We start from the raw sequence: 27447 nt of genomic DNA, 5'->3' as shown, positions 1-27447 counted from the left end.
ACCTGCAGGCCTAAGTTTGTGGCCACCCTACAGAGTAGGGCCTGGTGCTCCTTAAAATTGTCCGGTGGGCTAGCATAAGAGCCCCACAACAGCCTCATCTGGAGAGGACCAGGATGACTGGACCCCTGGGGGAGGGCCCAGCGCATCATCCCCCCTGGGGAGAGGGGGTTTCAGGGTGGGCACTCGCTCCTCCACCCCAGCGTCCGATTGCACTTCACGCACCAAGCCCAGTGCCACCGGTTGCTTTTCTGAAGCATCAACTGAAGATTGGTGCGAAGTGGGGCATCAGCATAACCGGCATGCCCCAGGCACTCCAATAGGGCCACTGCGCCAGCCAAAGGCCCTGCTGCCAGAACAGCATCATATAGATCGATGCAGCCTCAGGTGCCCCATTGTGCTGGTGCTGCCTTGGCAAGGGGCTGAACTCCCTTTCCATGCCAAAGGAATCCAATTCCGGTGACCACCGTTGGGCCGTTGATGCCTGAGCGTGGCAACTAACCATCACCCCGTGGGCGAACGGTGCCCTGAATAGGTAGATTGGTGCTGGGAGCAGGGGGATCGGTACCACATCAGAGAACATTCCCACGGTGTAGGTGACGACCATCTACATTGTGCAGACAGTTGGCAGGAGAGTGACTAGTGCTGGCCATATGATGACCAATGTCTCCCTCTGGGAAAACCTCGTCAAGAGGGAGGAGACCGGAAGTGCCATGCCAGAAATCTTAAATGTCAAATCAGTGACCTGAGCAGTTGTAGAGACCTGGGGCACAGCGACGGAGAGCACTGCCTCAGCTCTGGGGACCGGTGGCATTCACTCACCATCTGGGGGGTTATTACGGCTGGTTTGCCCTCGTAGGGAGCCTTTGCTGGGTCCATCGCAGTGCACAGTGCTGGCTGTGTTTGGAGAGTCCTTTGCTCTCTGGGAAGGCATCGGCCCCACTATGAGTCTGGGTTCCCTACCACTCTTGGAATCAGTGGCGGATCCCTCGTGGGGGCATCTCCATGGAGCTCTGGGGCGGGTGGGTGGCCGAAACTGGGTCCTTTACCTGATACCCCTTGGCCTTTCTTGCCTGGTGCTGGGGAGTCACACTTCTTCAACTTCTTGTTGGGCACTGGAGAAGGGGAGCAGTATCAGATAGAGCCCAGTGCTGAGGGTGCACTGCTCACCAAGGACCAAGTACTGGGAGTTGAGTATGGTTGGGACAGCTCAGAGGCTGGGCGGAGAGCAGCCTCCATGTGGATGGCCCTCAAAAGGATGTTGCACTCTTTCTGTGTTCTGGGACGAAAGTTCTTACAGATGCAATACTTCTTCATATGTGATTCCCCCAAGCATTTCAGGCAGCTGCTATGGAACAGGGCTTAAAACCCAGAGACTGGGGCAAAGTCCCTACTAGGACTCTAACTTACCAACTACAGTACTTAACTACTCCACTAACTGCTGTAAACAAACTATTTACAAGACACAAACTCAAAGAAAAGGAGAACACCGCTGAGCACTTGCTAGGCAAGGGAAAAAAGGCGCTCTGACCAACCGCCACAGGTGGTAAGAAAGAACTGAGAGGGCGTAGGACCGGCGGCGCCTAATATACCAATGCATAAGCACAGCACTCCAAAGGGCGTCACAGCCTACCCCACAGATACTGCGCAAAGGGAAAAAATCTCTGACAACTGTGCACATGGGTATGCACACACTAGAATAGAATCAACATGAGCAAGCACTCAAAGAAGAATTCAACATTCTTCCTTTCCCACCTTTAGCTTAGAAAGCTGGATATCAACAGGCTTTAGCTTCCTGTCATATTACATTTGCAATCTTACAAAGACTGCGACATTCTATGGCTACTATTTCTGAAGTAAAAGAGGATCAGAAAAAAAGCTTGAAGGTTGTCTTTATAAAGGTACAGAGAAGGGCACAAAAGGTGTAAGGAGTTATTATTCTGATATTGGAATTCCATGGCAAGGTAAATAAATGTACTTGGGAAACAGACTTTTGGAAAAGTGAAAAACTTTTCACTTCTGAAATCATATTTCAAAATAGCTTGTCCAACTATCCCCAAAACGTTGAAGGAAAAAAAAATAAAAACAAAAAAACTTTCCTCATGCAGAATGCCACACAAGAAAATTTAGTACAATTTCTTCAGCTTTGGTTAAGTTTGAGGAAGGGATCAAAAGCAATCTTATAATGGAAATAGAGTTATTCTCTTAATTTAGCTAAACTATTTACTCTCAAAACAGAATCAAAGCCTGGAAACCTTTTAAATTCCTTTACTTGGCCAGTTCTATGAAGTACTCTAAAGAGTCATTGCAAACCACCTTAAGTCTGCAGGTGCCTCTAAAGACCTCTGTGTCCTAGGACTGGCTCAGTTCGACTATATTTCTAATGGAGCCACTTATGTGAATGAATTTCTCCAGGTTGAATCCATATTATGTATGACACAGTACCTCTCCTGGGTAAGTATCAAAACTATAAAATCAGGTAAGCCAAACCTCACTTGAATCAAGGAGTTGGTTGAGAAAATGGAATAAGCTCCAATATAAAACTTTCCAAAACAGTAAACCACCACCAACTAAAAGAAACAAAGTCTGTTATTTTGCCTCATCATGTGGCCTGGGACCTTGTCTCCTGGAGACATTTTCTCTTCCCAAAAATGAAAGAGCAATAAAAAAAAGGGGAAGCATACCTTTAGCCAGATAAACTAAAGGATTAGATATACACTAATAACCACACTGAGATAGATTCATAGATACTAAGGTCAGAAGGGACCATTCTGATCATCTAGTCCGACCTCCTGCACAGCGCAGGCCACAGAATCTCACCCACCCACTCCTATGAAAAACCTCACCTATGTCTGAGCTATTGAAGTCCTTAAATCATGGTTTAAAGACTTCAAGGAGCAGAGAAGCCTCCCTCAAGTCAACCATGCCCCATGCTACAGAGGAAGGCGAAAAACCTCCAGGGCCTCTCCAATCTGCCCTGGAGGAAAATTCCTTCCTGATCCCAAATATGGCAATCAGCTAAACCCTGAGCATATGGGCAAGATTCACCAGCCAGATACTACTGAAGCCAGATATTACAGAGATGTAACCCAAGGTCATACTATGCTAGCTCTCACTCGATTACAGGATTTGTGGCTGTTAGTAAAAAGAAATCTAAACAAAGCTTCTATCCTTGGACCTGACGATGTATTCCACTAAAGCATGGAACACACACTCTTGAGTTGTTTGTCTGAAATTAAGGCAGACCCAAAAGAATTACAATTAATCTTGCTTTTGGTCCTCCATGAGAAGAGAAACCCCCAGCCTTTAGGGCAGCATTTCTCAATGTGGAGCACAGATGGTGTGGAAGATGTATAAATTAAGACGACGGGGCCTTTCACACCACATGGTGAGATTGAAGTAGGTTGTGATTGAGCCTCATTTCAGGAAAATGAAACCAACTTTCAAAAATTTGGCAAAAGCTGCTTTAAATTATTCCAAAACTGGGGCCTATTAATTTTCACAAAGGCAAGGTATGACAGCTCAGCAAATCATCACAAAGCTAATACCCATAACTGCTCTGCAACTAGATTCCTTGAAGAGGAAAATTATTTAGGTGTCAAGTATTAATGATAACCCAAAACAAACTATATTTTGGGTTTACAAGTTTTGCTAGTAATGACTAACTGCTAAATAATTAGCTCTAGCAATGTTAGATTCCTTGGTTCTGGTGATATGTGGGAAATCCAAAGCTAAAATTTAGGTCTACAGTTTAATGGATGCAGAGGATTTAGGGCCAGATCCTCAAAGGACAAAGGGGACATAGGCCATAGATCCTTAACTAAAATAAAAGGGAATTACACACCTAAATACCTTTTGAGGATCTGGACCTTAATATCTGCTGCTTAATATCTGCTGCTATCTATCAGTAGCTAGATAGACTGGGTACAGACAGCTACATTTTCAACAGCAGTCTCTAATTCTGAGTGCTTTATTTTCCAGGGATCTAAAGTTGGTGGATTTTCAGAGGCATTGTGCTCAACTGTGACAATAGACAGTGTACTACAAGTGATTTTTGGGAGAAGAACAGGCTTTGGGGCAAGTACCTCAAGGAGGTACCTTTGACTTTACTTTAATAATTTGACATTCGAATTTGGTTTACCTTCTCCATAAGAATGCCTTGCAATAGTTATATCAAAGCAATAACCTTTATAACCTTAAGTAAAATAATGGTTGGAGAGACTGGAGAGGAAACCACCATTGCAGGTTAATTTATATCTCATCTAAGATCTAGGTAACAATCCTGCTAAATATGATATCTTGTTATTGCAGATTAGGATTCAGTTTTACATTCTCATACTTTGTGTCCCCCTGCCCTCTTGCTGTAAGATGCAAGTATCTTTGCTCATGTTATCTATTATTTTGTGTATCATACCCTTCTCAGTGAAGCCCTCTTATTGTTTCTCCCTCCTTTGGGCTTATTACTCATTTAAATGCCTCAGAAATCTGTCTACATGTGGATGCCATCAGCTTTATAAACATGATGCAAACCTTTGAATCACTGTACAATCAATGACATCTTTCAGTTACACTACCTTTGATTAAGCTTTATTGTCTTGCCTCCTTGTCTATGTACTTAGCATCATACCCAATATTTACTGATAATCTTTCAGTTTTTTTCCAATCAACATGTGGTACTTGAAATAATTCCTTTGAACTAGATGGGGAAATCTGTCTCATGGCGTATCTTTGATCAAACATTTCTTTTGGCCTGAAATCTATTACAATTTAGACATCTCTTCATCCCAGGACACTTCTGTCTTCCTGATTGTATTGCTAGCCACTCTGAGACAGAATTTAATTCCCTTTTAGTCATTAGTTATTACATTTTGTTTTACATTTCTTTACCAAATCCACTTAATAGAGGATCACAACTTCAATCATCGCACAGCCCTTTCTAAACAACCAGACCCAACTCTACCTATGGCAGGAGTCTTTGCCCATTCCCGAACACTGGCAAAAGTACACAGTTTTAAAAACAGATTCTTGCAAACTGAAAAGATCCAAAAAGAAAAGGAGTACTTGTGGCACCTTAGAGACTAACAAATTCTAAGGTGCCACAAGTACTCCTTTTCTTTTTGCGAATACAGACTAACACGGCTGCTACTCTGAAACCTGTGAAAAGATCCAAGCTCTTTTGAAGGAGACCCTCTGGAATCACTGACCGAAGTCTTAAACCAGTCTACGCCACATGTATCCCAAGCAACAATTAGAAGTCCCACACACATTGTGAAATTCAAACTCCTATCACCATTCTAAAGTGGTTATTAGAAGGGCTAAAACAATACTTTGGTTCAAACCCAGTGAAAGATAAACTTAAGACTTCAAATGGAGTTGGGGCACAGAAAAAAAAACAAAACAAAACACCAAAATAAGTAGGCAGGCAAGGGAGACCAAAGGTTACAGGTTAGAATTAGGCCTCCTTGAAATCCTTTGGTCTGGCTTGGGTCCATGAAATAGGACCTTTCTTGCAATGTGAATGATATGCTGTCAATATAGAAACTTCTGCTGGTAGTTCCCTAGGCAGAAAATACTGCATATCTGAAGAAGGTTCCATTCACCAGGTTTTTATAAACACATCAACAGCTTTCTTTTGGGCCCAAAATTTAACTTCATACACCTGATGTAAGTTCAAAGGTAAGACATTAATCCATGTTTGAAAGAAGTGTGGTTTTACTCCACCATTTGTAAATGCACATTCGACTGGTAAGTCAAATTCATAATTGTAGAACTCCAGGTCTGCCTTTTTGTGTATGAACACTGTTCCCACACAAAGTCTGAATTCCCTTTGTCTGGATTTAGAAGATTAGGGGGAAAATGATCCGAGAATCTCTCTAAACTCCCTCTGATACAGGTGCGCTTCTGGGAAAAAGGGAGGAGAAGGCCCAGCTGAAGACTATACCACACCTATGTGGGAGAGAGGAAGCTGCTGAGAGACCTCAGAAGCCCTTCTGGAGAGCCAGAGAAAGGCAAAAGAAGTTCTAAAATTGAAGTGGGAAAGAGAATAGATTCCCCACATTCCCACAGCCAGAGTACAAGTCTGCAGGTGTGTGCATGCACATGGCACATACTAGCAGTGATGATCAGTTTTTGAACATTGATTAGAGAGATTTAAATAAGATCATTTCATTGAAATCACCTAAAAATCAACAAGCCCAGTAACAAAATACACCAAGAATAAATTGTCATAATACTTTCAACGGGAATAATCAATCCATATTAACATTCTCCCATTCTTTTTTTCTACTTTTACCTGGATGCTTTAAAAAAAAAAAAAACCACTAAAAACAAAACAAACAAAATCTTTATTGCTCTAAAACTCTGTTCCAAAATTCTATTTTTAATGCAAGACAAAAATTATACTCTACCAAAGTTAGCAGATACAGTGCATACTGTAATTTATCAAATTTTTGGGTAGATGAAAGTGCTAGAATAGTGAGGAGATGAAACTAAAAATTTAATGTAGTCTCTCAAGCTTACATTTAGAGTTTCACAAATTGTTGCAAAAAAAGATGACAAAATCATCTTAGCTCACATTTAAAGTGCTGACAGCCAATGGAAAACTGAACAATATTTCAATGATATATGTGCTAGACAAGATAGCGGAGTACATGCTAATAATTTAAATTTTTAATTTAGCTTGTGCTAAAAAATGACATCCTTATCTTTCACACTGTGCTAAATGAATAATGAGTGACGATACATTCTGGAGATAACTTCAGTTTTTAAAGTCAATACTGAAACTTACCCAAACTGAAAATTTCAGAGACAAATTTGATCACACTGAATGGTAACTTTATCAGAAGTGTTTATACAATAAAGCCACTGAAGCTTTCAGCTCTTTTGTTACAGAGTTACCAGTAATGGTAATTCTTGAAGAGAATTATATCCATATTCACATTATTGGAATAAATTTGTCCTAGGCTTGCAAGCTTGGAATCTTTCAGAGAGCAATATTTAGGGCATTCACCCTCTCATGCCTCCTCACCTTACGTACGTCTCCAAGGATGTAAAAAAGAGGTGTGGTCCCAACTGTCCTTCCGAAGATACAGGCAGGGAGTGTGACCACGTAGAAGCAACACTTTTTAAGAACTACAATAACTTGTAAGTACTTTCTCTTTCTCCCTTCGGGTGCCTCTGGTCTTAAAGTCTATGAGTTTGTGAGTCAGGGAGGAGACAGAACGGGGTCTCTTTCCATATGTTCACTGGGCCCAACCACCAAGTTAGCCCTCCTAGGACTTGTAAACCACCTGTAAAAAGGACTGACATTTTTTGTCCATGGAGTATCTGGCTACTGTGTACACGAACTTCAGCCACAGTTGTAAGGGCGGAAGATTAAATCTGGCAAATGGTGTCACATACCTACATGCCAACACATGGCATAAAAGACGCATATATGTATGCACGGGAACACAAGGCAGCATAGGGCGCATGTGTGGCCTCAATGGCCACTGCTATTCAAAAAGTTCCAGTCTTGTGCACATGAAGTGCATGTACACGTATAACAGAATCCACAGTAACACAAATGTCCAAAAAAATCATAATTACCTCTGGATCTCACCCTTACTGACAAGCTCCAAAGGCTATTCTTCAGTAGTGAAACTTCTGGGGAGAGCCCACTTATAAGGTGGGTCTTTCACCTATAAGCAGCAGGCAAGGCAAGCATGTCATCTTTCTTTCAAAAGCTATTTTGAGCCAGGGGAGTTGCCCTCATTTGCTCTGCCTCTGACTGCTCCACTCCCACTTCTGAGGGACTGAGCTTATTTAGCAGCTCTTACCTTCAGCTTGGCAGCAGGACGTGCATAGACCTGTAAGCGTTAGGTTTGTCTTGTTGCAGCCCAGCAGCAATAAAGTTAGGGAAAATGGAAGCCTCCAAACACTTGGTTAGCACCAATCTTTCCTACCAGTGACTGACTACTACTAAAGCAGAACAATAGTCAAAACATACCAAATTATTTTGGAAGTTTCAGGTTTATTATTTAACTTCTGGTAAGAGGAATGTACAGTAAAACAAAATACATAAAAATAAAACCTAAATCTCAATTGAACTGATAGACTGTAGTCCATAAACCATGCTGCTAATTGGTAAAAATCAATTTAATTGAATAATGACATAAGATGTTATGAAGAGTGACCTTAAAACCTAGCAGAGGCAATAAAATGGTATACTGTTTTATCACTTTGGACTGCGGCACAGAGATATTTATCTACACATCTTTTATTTTTTCTAAAATTAATAAATGCACCGGAAAGCTCAGGAGAGATTAAAATGTTTACTGTACCTCAATCGGTTGGTGTAGGTATCCACACATGTCTTCATTTTAGCCAATAAAGTGCCAACAGAAGCTTGAGATTCCAACTGCTCTTCCTCCTCTTCTCCATTTTCTCCAGACAGAGGCAGCAACAGTGGCACCATAGAGGTGCAGGAGGCAATAGCACGGAGCAACTCTAGCAGAGCTCTGTAAAGAGGAACATGCCTGGCCATATCCAAAACTATAAGAGAGAAAATAAATATTTTATAAAGTCAACAAAAGGTAAAAATAATATACCTTCCAATCGGACCTCAAATGGCTGAAAATAAGAGTCTGATTTTTCCCCTTATCCTCTCATTCAATGAGAGTCAACCTTTTAGATGTGTCACAGTGCAAAAGAGCGGAGAGAAAGTAGGGGAAAAACCTCAAAGTAACACACAGGCCCCAAAACAGTAGACAAAGCTAAACCCCAATACAGAGACTGAAAAAAGTGAACAGGAAAAAACCATAACTAAACTATGTTTTAAAATTACCCCAACATTAGACTTCACTTACTAGTATATTTTACCAAAACTGGTATTGTATATGATGTAAATTTTAGTGCATGCATGTATTATGAAAGCAACTGTAGGTAGAAATAAATATTTCATTAAAAACCAAGGACTTCCAAATAATTCAAATAAATGCATACACTTTAAAAGATCTCTCCCCTCATGATATTTATTTTTCTTTTCCATTCATGAGTTCAAATATCTAATGAATGTCATTTCTCAACCGAATTTCATATCATTATAGAAATCCTCAAAATGTAGCAATACTCAAATACTTTACACAGCTGCTTCCTCTGTCCCCAGGACATACTATTTCTAACACTGCAAAGGAAAACTATGACTCTAGTTCAGAGTATTCACAAATGAATGCGTTTATGATAAAATTAATTTCTGCTTTCTCTAGCAAAAAAATTAACTGACAACTTGCATTAGTAAAAGGTTGAACAATACAGGAGCACTTTAATGTTTCATTTAGCACACCTTACCCTTGGAGCTAAGGCATACTACAAGTTTTCAGTTCTTATCATCAGTCTTTTAACTCTAAATAGGAGAAGATGAGACAACTAACATCCATCCAAAATCATAGAATTTTAAGTCTGAAAGGGACCCCAAGTGATTATCCAGTCCATCTCTGAGGCAGGATTAAATATACCTAGACCATCCCTGAAAGATGTTTAACCTCTTCTTTAAAACCTCCAAGGATGATGTCACGTTTTGGGGTGCAATCCAGACCAGTGAGAGGTGGGAGTGCTTTCTGAAAACCAAGACTTTGTCTCAAAATGGACCCCCAGAATTGGAGAGCCACACACAATCACTAGTCAGTTCTGAAACTCATGGTCTTCATGTTTGATTTTAGATATTTGTACACAAATGCAAGGAGTTTGGGGAATAAACGGAGAACTGGAAGTATTAGTATATAGTACAGGAGGGGGAGAAGAGAGGAGGTGTTGCCTTGTATATTAAAAATGTATACACTTGGATTGAGGTTGAGATGGAAATAGGAGACAGACTTGTTTAAAGTCTCTGGGTAAGGACAAAAGGGGTAAAACACAAGGGGGATGCAAGGGTCTACTACAGACCACCTCACCAGGAAGAAGAGGTGGATGAGGCTTTTTTTAAACAGCTAACAAAATCATCCAAAGTACAGGACTTGGTGATGGGTAACTTCAACTACCCAGACATCTGTTGGGAAAATAACACAGCAGAGCACAGATTATCCAACAAGTTCTTGGAACGTATTGGAGACAATTTTTTATTTCAGAAGGTGGAGAAAGCTACTAGGGGAGAGGCTGTTCTAGATTTGCTTTTGACAAACAGGGAGGAACTGGTTGAAAATTTGAAAGTGGAAGGCAGCTTGGGTGAAAGTGATCATGAAATGGTAGAATTCATGATTCTAAGGAATGTTAGGAGGGAGAACAGCAAAATAAAGAATGGATTTCAAGAAAGCAGACTTTAGCAAACTCAGGGAGTTGGTAGGTAAGATCCCCTGGGAAGCAAGTCTAAGGGGAAAAACAATTCAAGACAGTTGGCAGTTTTTCAAAGAGACATTATTAAGGGCACAAGAGCACACTATCCCACGGTGTAGGAAAGATAGGAAGTATGGCAAGAGACCACGGTGGCTTAACCAGGATAACTTCAATGATCTAAAAATCAAGAGTCTCCTACAAAAAGTGGAAACTAGGTCAAATTACAAAGGATGAACAAATAACACAAGTATGTAGGGATAAAATTAGGAAGGACAAGGCACAAAACAAGATCAAACTACTTAGAGACAAAAAGTAAGAAGAAAACATTCTACAAATACATTAGAAGCAAGAGGAAGACCAAGAACAGGATAGGACTGTTACACAATGGGGGGTGGGAGAGAAATAACAAAAATGTGGAAATGGCAGAGGTGCTTAATGACTTCTTTGTTTCGGTTGTCACCAAGAAAGTTGGTGGTGACTGGACGTCTAACATAGTGAATGCCAGTGAAAATGAGATAAGATCAGATGCTAAAATACGAATATAACAAGTTAAAAATTACTCAGACAAGTTAGATGTCTTCAAGTCACCAGGGCCTGATGAAATGCATCCTAGAGTACTCAAGGAGCTGACTGAGCCGATATCTGAGCCATTAGCGATCTTTAAAAAGTCATGGAAGACGGGAGAGATTCCAGAAGACTGGAAAAGGGCAAATACAGTGCCAATCTATAAAAAGGGAAATAAGGACAACCTGGGAAATTACAGACCAGTCAGCTTAACTTCTGTATTCGGAAAGATAATGGAGCAAATAATTAAGCAATCAATTTGCAAACACCTAGAAGATGATAACTTGATAAGTAACAGTCAGTTACTGTCTCGCATGACCTTCTCATAAAAAAGCTAGAAAAATACAACCTAGATGGAACTATTATTAGGTGGGTGCAAACTGGTTGGAAAACTGTTCCCAGAGAGCAGTTATCAGTTCACAGTCATGCTGGAAGGGCATAACAAGTGGGGTCCCACAGGGATCGGTTCTGGTACCGTTCAATATCTTCATTAATGATTTAGGTAATGGCATAGAGAGAGTACACTTATAAGGTTTGTGGATGATACCAAGCTGGGAGGGGTTGCAAGTGCTTTGGAGGACAGGATTAAAATTCAAAATGATCTGTACAAACGGGAGAAATGGTCTGAAGTAAATAGGATGAAATTCAATACGGACAAATGCAAAGTACTCTATTTAGAAAGGAACAATCAATCAGTTGCACACATACAAAATGGGAAATGACTGCCTAGGAAGGAGTATTGCAGAAAGGGATCTGGGGGTCATAGTGGACCACAAGCTAAATGTAAGTCAACAGTGTAACTCTGTTGCGCAAAAAAAAAAAAAAAAAAAAAACGATCATCATTCTGGGATGTATAAGCAGGAGTGTTGTAAGCAAGACTCCATGCTGCTCGACTCCATACTGATTAGGCCTCAGCTGGAGTATTGTGTCCAGTTCTGGTTGCCACATTTCACCCAAGATGTAGACAAACTGGGGAACGTACAGAGAAAAGCAACAAAAATGATTAAAGGTCTAGATCTATGAGGGAAGACTGAAAAAACTGGGTTCGTTTAGTCCGGAAAAGAAAAGACAGAGGGGACAGTTTTCAAGCACATAAAAGGTTGTTATAAGGAGGAGGAGGAAGAATTGTTCTTTTTAACCTCTGAGGATTAGGACAAGAAACAATGGGCTTAAATTGCAGCGGGGGGGGAGGGGGGTTGGGTTAGACATTAGGAAAAACTTCCTGTCAGGGTGGTTAAGCACTGAAATAAACTGCCTTGGGAGGCTGTTGAATCTCCATCATTGAAGTTTTTAAAGAGCAGGTTAGACAAACACCATTCAGGGATGGTCCAGATAATACTTAGTCCTGCCATGAGTGCAAGGGACTGGACTAGATGACCCCTCAAGGTCCCTTCCACTCCTATGATTCTATGTCTCCACTCCTTACTTCTTGGGGTAAGGCTCAAGAAACTGCAGTCCAAGAACTATAAAAGTAAGGAGCAAAAGCAACCCAAGTTCTTTTTCCATAGCCATTTCTCTCTTCCACAAGACGACGAAAGAAACAGCCTATGGACTTTGGGAGTAGATCCTGACCTGAAATTTGGTCAGCTCTGTTCCTGGGAGCATGTGGTAAGAATTTCACCTTAAACCAAGTCTAGTTTGTAAAGTTCAGAATATGTTTTGATTTTATTTTTCTTGAGACCATTTCTGACTTCAATGCCTTATATTTGTACTCATTTAAACCTATCTCCTTGTAGTTAAATAAACTTGTTATATTCTTTAATTAAAACAAATCCACTATTGTGAATTATATGGGTAACTACATGTAAGGCAGTCCATTGTATGTCAATCTCCTTAGAGAGGAAATGGACTAATACATCCAGACTGTCCAGGAAAGGGATGGACAGCACTGAATACACATTTTGGGGGGGAAATCTGGGACTGGAAGTGTATTAGGGTTACTCTGCAAGTAGTCATCAAAACTGCTGGAAGTAACCAAGGCTGGTGGGGGGTCAGAGTGGCTGGACCAGGGCTGTGGCTATATAAAGACACAAGCATGTAACCTGCATGCTGTCTGGCTATTTATAAGGAGCCCAGGTTGGGAGCTACAGCAGCAAACCACTGTGAGGCATCCCAGGCTGCTGAGAAAAAATTGATGATTAAAAAATCCAGGCTCTCTTGGACTGAAAGAGGGAGTTCCAAAACCAAGGACTCCTCATACAATGCCTAGCTAGCAGTTTCCTTTTATTTATATGGAGGGAGCTAATTTCACATGATCTCTCTAAATTACTTTGTTTCCAGACTATACTATATTTTCTAATACTGACTTTAAATTTTCAAAAAGCCAAAAGAAATTATAATAATCATTTGAATGCCTTTGAATGCCTGCTTGTTTTCTTCTCTGCGGCATTGCTGTCATGGATAGGAGGTTTAACTTCTGGGTGATTGCTCTGTGTAGATCATTGTGCCATACCATCTTTCACAGAATAGTACTTTCCATTTCAAAAAGACTTAAATGATTGCTATGTTACGGTGTGGTTTCTTCTATGAAGTAAGCGCTATTCCAAGTTAGGTTCATTAAGATTTATATTAATCTTGTTATTTTAATAATCTAGTCTTAGTTTTGACCATGGAAGATCATGCAGGGTATGACAACTGATTTCTTTTACCTCATATGTTGCTATATTTTTCTTTAGAGCAGGGAGCTAGTCTGGAGTAAGTGTCCCAACTGGTTTTGTTGATTAGATTGTTTGTCTTGTTTTTATCCGGAGTTTTTTTTCTTGTATATTCACGGTTATGACCTATACAAGTATCAATTTATCATCAAGTCAGCTAGTTAAAAATAAATAGTTGTGCCAAAAGTTCAGGTTCAATGTTACATCTCAGAAAAATTAGTTCAAATATCTGCACTGGCTTTATACCCAGGTCAGCTGCTATATAGGACAGAAAATTAGCCAAACCTCTCATTCTGTTAGTATAGTTCCCTCCATAACCATTACAGAACATCTCTATTTGGCCCTAGAAAACGTACTTCAAATTTTCTCCCCCACCTCTACTCCGTGGACTTCAAGGGTATCACATAGTGCATTCATGTTAATGAATACAAATAATCCAATTACATCCATCCAGCAGGGAAGTAACTATTAGAAAGCCTTAGGTTATTTTACCTACCTATAAGCATCTTGCATCACAGATGAAAACAATCAGATTATACATTAAGGCCTATATCCAGCAATACCACAAATTTAGTTTAGCTTAAAGTTCAGCAAAGCATGCTTAACCTTAAGCATGTTATCAAGTGCTTTGCAGAACAGGGCCCCAAATAATTCTGTTAAAAATCAGCTACATCCATGTAGCCTTTGGATTTTAATAGCAAAATATGTTTTCCCATTGTCAGAAGTGGTTTACTTTCAATGTTGTTAGCTCAATGAACACTTATGATGAAATCCTCACCCTATTAAAGTCAATGTGAGTTTTGCCATTGACTTAGTGAGAGCCAGGAGTTGCTCCTTAAAATGCAAGTTTCACAGGCTACAAGGTAAAATGTGACCCACAGACTTTTGCTTTTTCACAAATTCTGTAGCTACTGCATGACTTCCAAGTATGAAATTCTGTGGATTTCCATATATACTATGTTTTTAAAATGTAATAATATGGAAGAATGGGGAACAGGGATAAAATTACCGGAAAACATTTTCTACACCATTCCTTTATTTACACCATAAATATACATACACATACATGACAACAGATTCCCATTAAAAATATATACAGTTGGACATATGACTATTCTCTATTTAGGGACCCTTATTTTGCCATCATTCTTAAGTACAAAGGGACAACAAAATATATATTTGATGTTGAACTACTGGATCATCTTTTGAGTTTCTCAAGTGTTTAAAATGCATAAATTAAAGGGCAACACTCAGAAAAAGCTGGCAGTCTTGATGCACACAGAAGTGTTCAGAGAAATGACTACAGGACCGTGGATTAAAAAATTGAGGTAATCATTGTCAATGCTATGATAAGTGGTATGAGTCATCAATTGTGTTACTGGAGAACACACCCTGAACTTCCAAACTTTTCCTTGTTTCACCACAGGAGGCGATAAAAACAGCACAAGTTCACAGTCAGATGCATGTTCTGAGACTTAATTTTGAAACCCACCTAAAAAGTGGTCTATTATGATGAAAGATAAGTTTCTCTACAAAGGGCCAAACAGAAACAAATGTGTTTACATATTTCATACAAATGAGTACTACAACTTGAGTGATAATACTGCCTCTTAATTATGTTGGAGTGCTCTTTCCAAGGTGAATATTTTAAGGTATGTCAAGGGCACTCCAAGCACATGGATAGGTGCGTGTACACACACATGCAAAACAAACAAACATAAAGCATTCCTTTTAAGAAAATGGCATACTGAAAGTATCTAGCTTAATAGGGAATGATACTAACATTATTCATTATTCAGAATTGTTGGTTATTAACCAGATAGTCAAAACTTGAAATTAAATAATTACAAATGTCTGCACCAGTGAGCTGTCTCCAGTTGTTTTAACACTACTGCAATGAGTACAAGCCTTCATGCAACGTGTGTTATTTATTTATACAAACAGCATGATTATTACTTTTACTGACATTTAGCTCTCTCTAAAGTGTGTCTCATTTTAAAAAGGGAAAAAACATATAATCTTTAATAATATATAACAAACAACTGACATCACATCTGCTGAAAATGAAAGGCATAGCTGGTAGATAAATATAATTTTGGAAACAGTTATAACTGCGGTGGCATAACGTCTCAAAGTCTTTTTTCACATCTGTACAATGTAAACTTTGAATAGTGTTGATTCAGGATAAAAGCTCAAAGTGTTTTTATTCCATTGCTGCAATATTAGCAATTAAAAAAAATTCTGATAGGAGAACTCTTTATAGACCACGAGTTTCAGAACCGATTAGTGATTGTGTGTCTCTCCAATTCTGGGGGCCCATTTTGAGACCAAGGCTTGATTTTCAGAAAGCACTAAGCATCCAGGCTGAAAATTAGGCCCTTTTAAAGTGGTCTAAAGCAGAACAATCAAAAATTAATGTACCCAAAATCACAAGTCACTTTTAAAAATTTGGATCCTGGTCAACAGTCCCTGGATACCAAGAGTTGATTTAAAAAAAAAGGATAGTCTGAATAATTTAGAACTTATTTATGGACTTGCAACACACCTAATTTGCATTACCAACATAGTAGTTTTATCCAAAACAACGCATACATGATAGTAACCTAAATTCAAAGACCTGTGAAAAATGTATTAATGGCAAGCAGTTTCTTAGAATAAAAACATCACTTTAAATGATATAAAGGAATAATATCACAAAGCTCAATAATCTAATGATTATTTTGATTTCCTTTAATATTCTAAGATACTCAAACCAAGAACAGACAGGCCTAATAGCCCACTAAATAGATATTGAGCAGCATTAAATGATTTTTCCAAATCATTTAACATTCTGAGTGCAGCTTAATTGGATAAGGATGATAATACAGGACTTATATTTTACTTTTCAGTGGCAATGTATTTTAAAAATACCGCACAAAGAGAGCACATGCAAACATAATTTAAAAGACAGAAACAAAAAATATGCTGCAGTAACACCAATTCCAAAATATTCACGCCTAAAAACAAGTTAAGAAGAAACTGTCAAGAGAAAGGATGGAATATTAAATCTGAAACTATGTTTCAAGACCCCAAGAAAAGCTCTATCTTGCAAACCTTGAGGTCCACAGAAGGGAGCCTCTATCCTGCAAGCTTTAGAAGCTGTGCAGCTTTTACATTATGACATGCAGTGAGTAAACCAAGAGTTTCTTGCAGAGCCCTTGCAATATTCACTAAGCTTCTTCACAAAAAGTTTGTCTACATACCATTTTTGTACCAATTTAACTAGATTTTTAACATGACATAGTTAAATCAGTGTTTCAGAGTAGCAGCCGTGTTAGTCTGTATTCGCAAAAAGAAAAGGAGTACTTGTGGCACCTTAGAGACTAACAAATTTATTAGAGCATAAGCTTTCGTGAGCTATAGCTCACTTCATCAGATGCATTTGGTGGAAAAAACAGAGGGGAGATTGTGTGTATATCAATACCCATTGCTTAGTAATTTCTTGAAGTTGTTCACTAATTTTTTTTTTTATTACATCTTGTCTTAAATTCTGGGAAGGACTATGTTTTTATTTGTGTATGTATAACAGCTAGCACAACTGCCCTCCATCCTGACTGGGACCTTTTGAGGCTACCATAAAACAATCTTCAACTGATCTTAGAAAAACCAATCCAACCACACACACTTCCTCAAGGTTTACTGCAGCAATTCCAGCTCAACAACTGTATGTCAAGAATTAGTTTAAAGATATAAGGATATTAATTTTTGTTAATACAAACGTATTCATTACAGGGGGAAAAAGGCACTGTGCAGGTTTCATCAATGAGACAGTAAAAGTTCAAGCATTAAAATGTAATATATCCTCACTGTCCTTTTGCTTATTAAACAGTTCAAGTTCAATGTTTACCATCTCACTACTGCAACATGAATACACTTCCTAGTGCTTTTAATACCAGATCATTGTAAAATAGATCTTCAAAGCTCTCTCAAAATCAATTTTTATAGCATTTGTGGTATCTATAGAATATATAGATAACCTTAGTAATTACTTAGGACTTCTAATTCTGATGCCATGACATAATACAGTTCACAAGCCTGAAACCCTAAAGGTATTCAAGTTCAGAACAATTTCAAGAATCTCATTAGCACTCGGAAGAGTTTTAGAACAGCTAAGCACAGCACTGTTACAAGGAGAAAAACAGAATAAAATATTACACAGTTTTATCTGTTTCTAATTAAAATCTTTAAACCTGTTCTTGTTGCCATAGACACTGCCAAACATTTAATGGCTTAGGAGAGTTTCCTAAAAGGCTGAGCTTTTGTTCCCACTGTTTCTAAATAATTTACAGCTGCAGGCTTTCCCCAGACCAGCTTCTTGACTGCACCTTTCCAAACATATGATCTATGAATACAGTCCATGCTGCAGGCTCTAGTGTCAGTTCCAAATACTTCATGCTCTACAGATTTTTGATTTTCTGTTTCAGAAACAACCTGAAGCAAGCCTCCTTTATAATATGTCTAACTAACACTCTAAATTATGTTAAGTTTTGCGGCCAATGTTCATCCAAATACTACTTTACATTCAAAAGCCTGTAGGAAAAGCACTTAGCCTTAAGCAAAAGTGAACTAAAATGCTAGCATACCTTAGTCTTTATAGTTAGCCTGATTTTTCAGTTTTTCCTTACAAGGATGAACATGAGTGCTCTCGCAGTACCATTTTGAATATCAAAATAAAATGCATCAGAAAAGACTATGCTCATAATTAGAATAAATGGCTCTCAAATGGCTCCTAGATTACTTGACAAGATGCTGCTGCTATTACACTCCTTAGGTTTTAGAAAATACATTTACAAAAATATAGGGTTTTTTCATGTTAAATCTACATGGAGTTGGATTAATAAAAAGGCACCAAAAGCTACCTGCAGTGGTATATTAGGATTTTAAACTGTTAGAGTAGACGCTTAAATTAAAACAAGGACATTAGGGTAGGATTTTTCAGGGAAGTCTGGAAAAAAAACAAAGTTTAAATATATAATTGCAATGTTATACATCCAAAAGCACATTTCAATTATAGCAAAAAAACAAGGATGCATAGGTAAGACTAGCTGAGCAGCGTGGTAGTGAATTAACAAGATTATATGGCAGCATGTGTCTACTATTCTTCATTTCCAGACAATGTTTTTAAAAATGTGTCAGAATTTTTGTAAAATCAGCATACTTTTGGGGAGTTCCCTGGACTGCAATAAAAACATACACACAACATTAACGCTTTAGCAAAGTTTTTTTGTTTCTCAATAACATATAACTCAAACTGTACATCAATGATTGAAATGATCATTTCAATGTTTTAGGCATAAAACCTTAAATCAGAACAATGTGTCAGGAAAAACATGAGTTCTTTATGGGATGGGAAAGTCAAATTATACAGGGAGGAAACAACAAGAGTAGGAGAACTGGAAGCACAAGCCAATAAAAATAAAAAAACACAAACTATTAATGAGTGATAATAGTACCGTTACCACTATCTTCCAGAGCTGGTGTATCCCGTGGTCATGGAACTTCTGCAAAAAGTCATGCCTTGCCACAGAATTGCATTCCAGAGTAATCTTGGCTTTTGTTTAGGAAACAAAATTTAAATTTCTAGTTTTTATGCTTGTAAAGATAATGAAAATGTTAACTGAGTGTAAACTGATGCCTGCAAATGTCTATAAAGAAACAATGGGTCTGAGAGGAGTGAACTGCCTCAGTCATCTCACTAGGAGCCCTGTGAACACAATGATTGTGCCGCCATAAATTTGACATTTTTCTAAAGTATCACAAAATTAATAGTTTTTGCTACCAAATTTGTTGTTTTGCTGCAGCCATCTGCCCAACATTTGTTTCTTTTTCCTGCCCTGCTGGTATCTGCCTGCAATTGCCTCTTACTCTGCATTTTTCCTCACAAGCGGGAATAAATTGAATTATTTATTGTGCATGTTCTCTTCACTGTTCTATAAAACCAAGCAGGATGGGGTAAGGGAGCCAAAAATGCAGGTAGATCAACTAGGCTGCCTAGAGAACACAGTAGTAAGTGAGGCTGGGGTAGCTAAGAAGCTGATTACACTCTCCCTAATACTTTCCTGGCACATACCAGGCAGGGGAAAGGTATTCTGAGCTGGACTGCTCAGATGCATTCATAACTGCTGAAGAACATACAGAATGGGCATCTAGATAATACAGGTAAAAATCCATCAGTAATATTCATTAATTAATATAATTTTGATGAATTCTACATCAATTCTGTGCATTTGGGTGTGGAAGGGATTGGAATGATGGGTATTTCATAGTGATACAATAAATTAACATTGCTGCAGAATTTGATCCCACTGTGCTAAGTACACGAGGTCCCGACTATATCTAAGAAAATCTCAAATGGATGCTAATATCGGATAATGAAAAATATTTTAAATTGTTTATCAAGCAGTTATTATAAAAAGCAATTCAAGCGTAAGACTATACTCAAATGATATTTCTACTGCAATCAAGAAAGCAAGCATAAACTTGCATCGAAAGCTACTAGTATAAAAATTATGTAAAATATATTTGTATTAATCTTTAACAGAGGAGGAACATTCGGGGGTGGGGGTGCACAGCAGGGCTCGGGCCAGCCTCCCCAGTGGGAGGGGAGGGAATGCCACCCAGCCCCACTCTGCCCCAGCCCGCCTTTGCTCCACCCCGAACCCAGCTCTGGCCCCAGCCACATCTCTACACTGCCCCGGCCCAGCTCCAGTCACAGCTCCACTTTGCCCCAAGGCCAGCTCTGCCTCTAGCCTCAGCTCCTCCCCCATCCCCAGTTCAGCTCCCAACATCACCTTCATCCCAAGCTTCTCTGCTGAGCCAACAGTGCAGTAAGGGTGTATGGGGGTGAGGGAGGCATGGATAGATTCCATTACTGGAAAAGAGGGGAGGGCACGAGGGGAAAATTTGGGCACCAATGGTCTAAGGGGACTGTCTGTGACTCCATGGTAAGACTGGTATAGTGATTCAGGAGTGCACATTTGTTACTTGCTGATGAAAGTTAATTATAGAATACCACCACCAGTTTGGGGTGTCTGCCGTATTTTCTGACTGCCTGACCCGAGATTGTCACTCTCAGTTGTGAGACACTTCAGACAGCATGATAAGCCTGACAGCCCAAAGTAAATAAAATATTTACACAATATCTGTGTTTTTCAGTTTTCTTCTGCTGAAAGCTCTAAATGGGATATTCCAGATTGGTGGATCCAAGAATACAAAATACATTTATAAGCCACCAGCTGACACTGATGAGTTCTGGACTACAATCACTTCCAACAATAACAGTACAGAAAGTAGGAAGATACCATTGCTCTGAGAAGTTAGGTTTGTATTTTGAAGAAGCTTAGGCGCACACAACCCTGAATTTCAATGCATGCTGGGCACCCAATTTTCTTCAGCTACTTTAAAATTTTCAGCTTGAATGCTCAAGGCAGTATTGGCAGAGGAGAAAGAACACCCTATATAATGTTTTGTAGAGGAGGAGAAGGAAGGACCAGACAGACACCTTGTAAATGTCCTCAGTCAAAGTTTTGCTCCTTTCAGCACATGAATCTGCCACTAACATTTTGAAATAAGATGAATACCTAAAAGAAGATGAAGACCTGCAGTTCCCATAGTATATACTTCAGAAATATATAGGAGAATTCATCTAACAAAATCTGATAGGGAATGGTTACAGCTTTTATCTATTAAAAAGGACAAACTGAACTTTTGCATATATTTTTGCAAATTTTAGCGAGTAAAGTTAAGTTTTGGTGTGAAGTGAAGTCAGATGAGACTACTGCTGCTTCATAAAATTAATATTTTTGTGCCACTATTTATGCACATAGCATAATCTCTTCAGGTTTAATGCTATGATCACTAAGACCTAGATGTTAAAACAACTGTCTAATGTATCAAAGTTGGTCACTGATCTGGTCTAAACCCTATATAGTTTAAGATGCTATAAGAGCCCCGTGCGCCCAAATCAGCTGACATGGCCAGCCATTGGTTGTTAATTGCCATGCAGACATTCCCTCGGTCCTCACTTTGAAGGCTCTTAATGCTCTGGGCATGGAGTATTTATGAAGAACCTGAATTGTAAGATTAAGACTATAGTAGTGAACTCAGCTCTTTTGGAATAATATAATTGTCTGCTGCAAAGGTAAAGCTTGCCAGTGCAGAGGAAAACTTTCTCAGTGCTCGTTCAAGACTGAAATTCACTCATTAAACGAACAGTCATGAAATAAAAGTACACCACGCCTCATTACACACGTACACATACAAATTCATAGTCAGTTCCCTTCCACCCCTTGGATGGAAGAGGAATAGAGAAAGACACTGTCCATAACAGATAACACTCACATCACTTAATTTCTGGAATGTGCTCAGATAGGATGGTGAAGATAAGAACTTGATAGAATAGAATATAAATCAGTATTTTTTCAAGAAAATATAAATATGTCACTCATGCCACATAATGTGTTTGCCAAGTCCTGTAACTTTTATATTTATGAGGAAATTTTTTTATTTAAAGGGGAAAATAATACATATTCTTGTCCCCCTTTACCGCTCTTTTCTTTGAGCACATGCACACCTGATACATGAGGATTTAAGATAAGCTAAAGGTGAACATTTCTGTGGGGAAAAACTTGGTATAATTTTGGCAAGTGCCTTTTTAGAGACTTAGCAGGAATAGAGGATTGATCTTCCACTTGTACACTGGCTGACAAAGGTTGTGATTTATCAATGAAAATAAGTTTGGCAACGAAGACAAGATTAGAGAGTCACATAGCCAAGGGTCAGAAGGCATTTTGGTTGCTGTCAGGGTTCCTTCCCCACTCTGAACTCTAGGGTACAGATGTGGGGACCCCCCTAAGCTTATTCTTACCAGCTTAGGTTAAAAACTTCCCCAAAGTACAAATTTTGCCTTGTCCTTGAACAGCATGCTGCCACCACCAAGTGTTTTAAACAAAGAACAGGGAAAGAGACCACTTGGAGACGTCTTCCCCCAAAATATCCCCCCAAGCTCTACAACACCCCCTTTTCTGGGGCGGCTTGAGAATAATATCTTAACCAATTGGTTACAAAATCATCAAAGACCCAAACCCCTACATCTTGAAACAATGGAAAAATCAATCAGGTTCTTAAAAGAAGGATTTTATTTAAAAAAGAAAGGTAAAAGTCATCTCTGTAAAACCCAGATGGAAAATACTTTACAGGGTATTCAGATTCAAAACATAGAGGATCCCCCTCTGGGCAAAACCTTAAAGTTACAGAAAACAGGAATAAACCTCCCTCTTAACACGGGGAAAATTCACATAAAACAAAAGAAATTAATCCGCCTTGCCTGGCTTACCTATACTGGTTGCAATATTAGAGACTTATATTAGGATGGGTTGGAGAAGATGGATTTCTGTCTGGCCTCTCTCAGTCCCAAGAGAGAACAACTACGTAAACAAAGAGCACAAACAAAAGCCTCCCCCCCCCCCCCGATTTGAAAGTATCTTGTCCCCTTATTGGTCCTTTGGATCAGGTGCCAGCCAGGTTAGCTGAGCTTCTTAACCCTTTACAGGTAACAGGGTGTTGCCTCTGGCCAGGAGGGATTTTATAGCACTGTATGCAGAAAGGTGGTTAGCCTTCCCTTTATATTTATGACAGTTACACAGAGCGCTTCTTGCTGGAGGCAATTGTGGCTGAGGAGAGCCTGGATGCAGTGATGAGCTGCCAAAATCTTAACAACTGGTTCCCTCCTCACCCCACGAGGGGGTCGTGGCCCGCTCCCGCCCCCCCGCGACTCCTGTCCATCCTGGACACCCCCCCGACCCCTACTCCATCTGCCCCCGTCCCCTATCCCCTGACTGCCCCCAGAACCGAACAGGAGGGTCTTGTGGGCCACCATAGTGGGTGCCCACTGCACCCCACCCCTAAGTGCCAGGGGGAACTGCCGGGGGGGCGAGGTGGTGAGTTCCGGCAGTGCTTACCTGGGATGGCTCCCAGGAAACATCCAGCAGGTCCCTCTGGCTCCTAAAGGCAGGGTTCCCCTGTGCTCCTCCCCCCCCCCCCCGGGTTACCTGCTGCAGCATGGGCGGCTCTCCTCATGCCCCCCCGCCCCAGCTTACCTCCACTCTGCCTCTGTAGGCCTGAGCGCGAAGCCGCCACCTGCTTCTCAGCCCTCCCAGGGTTCCTGCACGAACAGCTGATTCACGGGAAGCTGGGGGGGAAGGGAGGAGGAGAAGCAGAGCGGGGCAACCTGTTCAGGGGAGGAGGCGGAGGCAAAGCGGAGGTGAGGTGAGCTGGGGCTGGGTGAGAAGCTGCTGGTGGGTGCTCTGCACCCACCAAATTTTCCCCCGTGGGTGCTCCAGCCCCAGAGCACCCATGGAGGTGGCGCCTAAGGCGCCAGTTTTGGACGGTTGTTAAATTTAGAAGCCCTTTTAAAACCGATTGTCCTGAGGGCTTCTAAATTTAACAACCAGCTCCAGCGAACTGCCTGGATGTGCTAGATTCGTCAAAACGGGTGTGAAGGACAAGTGAAAGATTCATAGATTCATAGATATTAAGGTCAGAAGGGACCATTCTGATCATCTAGTCCGACCTCCTGCACAACACAGGCCACAGAATCTCACCCACCCACTCCTACGAAAAACCTCACCCATGTCTGAGCTATTGAAGTCCTTAAATCATGGTTTAAAGACTTCAAGGAGCAGAGAAGCCTCCCTCAAGTGACCCGTGCCCCACGCTACAGAGGAAGGTGAAAAACCTCCAGGGCCTCTTCCAATCTGCCCTGGAGGAAAATTCCTTCCCGACCCCAAACATGGCGATCAGCCAAACCCTGAGCATATGGGCAAGATTCACCAACCAGATACTACAGAAAATTCTTTCCTGGGTAACTCAGATCCCATCCATCTAATATCCCATCAGAGGCCATTAGGCCTATTTACCATGAATATGTAAAGATCAATTAATTCACGTTATCCCATCATACCATCTCCTCCATAAACTTATCGAGTAGAATCTTAAAGCCAGATAGATCTTTTGCCCCCACTGCTTCCCTTGGAAGGCTATTCCAAAACTTCACTCCTCTGATGGTTACAAACCTTCGTCTGATTTCAAGTCTAAACTTCCTGGTGGCCAGTTTATACCCATTTGTTCTTGTGTCCACATTGGTGCTGAGCTTAAATAATTCCTCTCCCTCTCCTGTATTTACCCCTCTGATATATTTATAGAGAGCAATCATATCTCCCCTCAACCTTCTTTTAGTTAGGCTAAACAAACCACGCTCCTTGAGTCTCCTTTCATAAGACAAGTTTTCCATTCCTCGGATCATCCTAGTAGCCCTTCTCTGCACCTGTTCCAGTTTGAATTTATCCTTTTTAAACATGGGAGACCAGAACTGCACACAGTATTCTAGGTGAGGTCTCACCAGTGCCTTGTATAATGGTACTAAAACCTCCTTATCCCTACTGGAAATCCCTCTCCTGATGCATCCCAAAACCACATTAGCTTTTTTCACAGCCATATCACATTTAATGTGGCAGGCAACCAGAGATTAGAAGCATATCCCAATATGTCACAAAAAAGAGTATTTCAGCTCTCTGTGGTCTAAGGGGAAGGAACAGAGGTCGTTGGAGGGTAATATTGGCTAAGGTCCACTCCCAGAGGCTACTAGTGTTGATCTATAATCAACAAGATTTGCAAGGCTCTGGGGATCAACCCCTGTTGAATTGTCAAAGTTTTACTTAGAGGCTTTTAACTTTGTTTATATGAAAGAATAGAAGAATTACAACATTTTTGGATACCTGCATCAAAAAGGTGTATAACTGCATAACTTGTGCACTTAAAATAGTGATTTTTATGCTTGTTCCCTACAAAACATTCCCAAATTCACTGTCATTATTACATATACAATTTCATAACATTTTTTCTCTTGTTCTAAATGCCAGCAAATGTAAACGTATAAATCCAAAGTAAATTTACATTGCTCCTCTTTCCAGTCACATTTCAGAATTCACAAAGACACTGAGTCTCAATTTCAGCACAAATGCTAAAATGTAAAAGAACTGTTGAGAGAGCTCGTACATGGTAACAAACATACTAAGGAATTATTCTGCTAGTCCAGAGGCTCTCAAAAACTGTGGTCCGCGGACCACTAGTGGTCTGCAAGCTCCATTCAGGTGGTCCACGGATAGTTCCTTCTAAGGTAAGAGCCTGGGCAGCCGCACACAGGAGAATAAAGGGCCACCCACCTAATTAGTGGAGCCATGCAGGTGTGGCTCCACTAATTAGGTGCCTGGACCCCAAAGATGCACATGTAAGGTGAGGTAGTTGCCTTGGGGGAACAGGTGGTAGGGGGCAGTGGGGTGAGAAGACGGGGTTGGGGAAATTTGGGACAGGCAGGTCTGCAGCAGAGAAAGAGAAAGAGGCGACTTTCTCCAGCTCCAGGGCTGTGGCTGCCGGGGAGAGAACCCCACTCTTTCCCAGCCCCAGCTCAGGGGCTGCTGTGGCGGGGGAGAGAGGGAGACATGCCTCCTCCTTCCCAGCCCAGTGGGGGAGAGACTACTGATATTAAAATATGAGTTGTGTGCTTTTATTTGTAGAACAAAAAAAGGTTAATTATTAAGGTTTTTTTATATACCACTTTTATCCGAAGTGCTTTACAATAGTTAGTAACGGTATAAACAACATTTGGAAAGATCATTAATTGGTCTGCCAAGACCCTCAGCAATTTTCAAGTGGTCCATGAAAAAAAAAATTGAGAACCACTGTGCTAGTCATTTGCTGCTGCTCTCTGTTGATACATCCTAATCGGCTGGTTATTTGCTCAGTAGTTGATGGATTTACTTGTCTGTCATGGTTTATACTTGGCAGTATTGCATAAAATTCTGCTGCTGACCTTGAATCTTTTATATTGACTATGTTAAATCAGCACAGTGACTTTTTTTTTTAAATCCTTCCTTAACTTTAAATAAGATATGCATATTAAAACAATTTCACTCCCTTCCACCATTGAAAAGCAAAAAAATCAACTTCTACCAGGTAAGGACAAATGTTTATACAGGCCTTTGAAAATAAAGTATTATAGGTATCCTCAAGTAGCTTGGATGATCAGAAAGCAGCACTGCACAGGTTAATCAATGTACTTCCCCTCTATCCAAGCTCTAATGTTTTAAAGGGCTTCGTGATGGATATGGGAGAGTCTCAGGACATACAAGAGGAAAAAAGGATCCTAATCTGTCAGAAGCACTTTGAGAATAAAGAAACAAATGAAAAAGAGAAAGTTATTACATAGCAGCAAAGGAACTTCTGGCCTATACTAAAAGAGATAGCTTAGAGGCCTAACCATCAGGTTTGAAATACTTGCTTCTTCTGGAGTCACATGCTCATGTTTTGGTAGTGCTGTTTTAACCCTTTATCCTGAAAGTAAATACCATAAGTACTATGCAGTTAGTCAAAACACTGAACTAGTGGAAGTCACTGGCAAGCATCTGGAAGCAGAGTTTGTTGAAATACTAAACTAGCTTTAGATAGTAGCAGCCTCTTCTGCAGGTGCAGAGAGAATATTTTTCTTTACTTCAATTTATTCAGTTAAATGACTAGTTCATTCAAAATTAAACATATTGGGAAATAAGAAAGCAGCAGTTTTCTTCTTCCAATCTATAATTAAAAACTAGGTGAGATGACGAAATTTACTAGATCTAAAATCCTGAAGGATATGACCACCAGAAACACCACATTCAATTCACGGCAAATATTGCTTTTGCTTAAAAAAAGAGTTTTAAATACAAAACATGTTTTGAAAAACTTGTTTCCTTATGTATCCTGCATATGTAAAGTAGGTTTAACTAATATAAACAATTTTAAAATGCTGTTTGTGCATTTACTTGAATTCCAGTTTCCATCCAAAGGGTGA

General features: G+C 40.0%; 1 protein-coding gene across 1 annotated transcript in view; it reads right to left on the bottom strand.

Annotated features, from left to right (window-relative positions):
* The window catches only part of BIRC6 (baculoviral IAP repeat containing 6), a 342876-nt gene that overhangs the window by 51373 nt on the left and 264056 nt on the right, over positions 1-27447 (bottom strand). The window contains 1 exon segment of the mRNA XM_038394017.2: positions 8319-8529. Coding sequence (XP_038249945.2) covers positions 8319-8529 — 211 coding nt within the window.

The sequence above is a fragment of the Dermochelys coriacea genome, chromosome 3 (assembly GCF_009764565.3).
Source record: "Dermochelys coriacea isolate rDerCor1 chromosome 3, rDerCor1.pri.v4, whole genome shotgun sequence".
Classification (NCBI taxonomy): Eukaryota; Metazoa; Chordata; order Testudines; family Dermochelyidae; genus Dermochelys; species Dermochelys coriacea.
The sequence above is the reverse complement of the archived record's forward strand: the minus strand, read 5'-3'. Positions and strand labels throughout refer to the sequence as shown.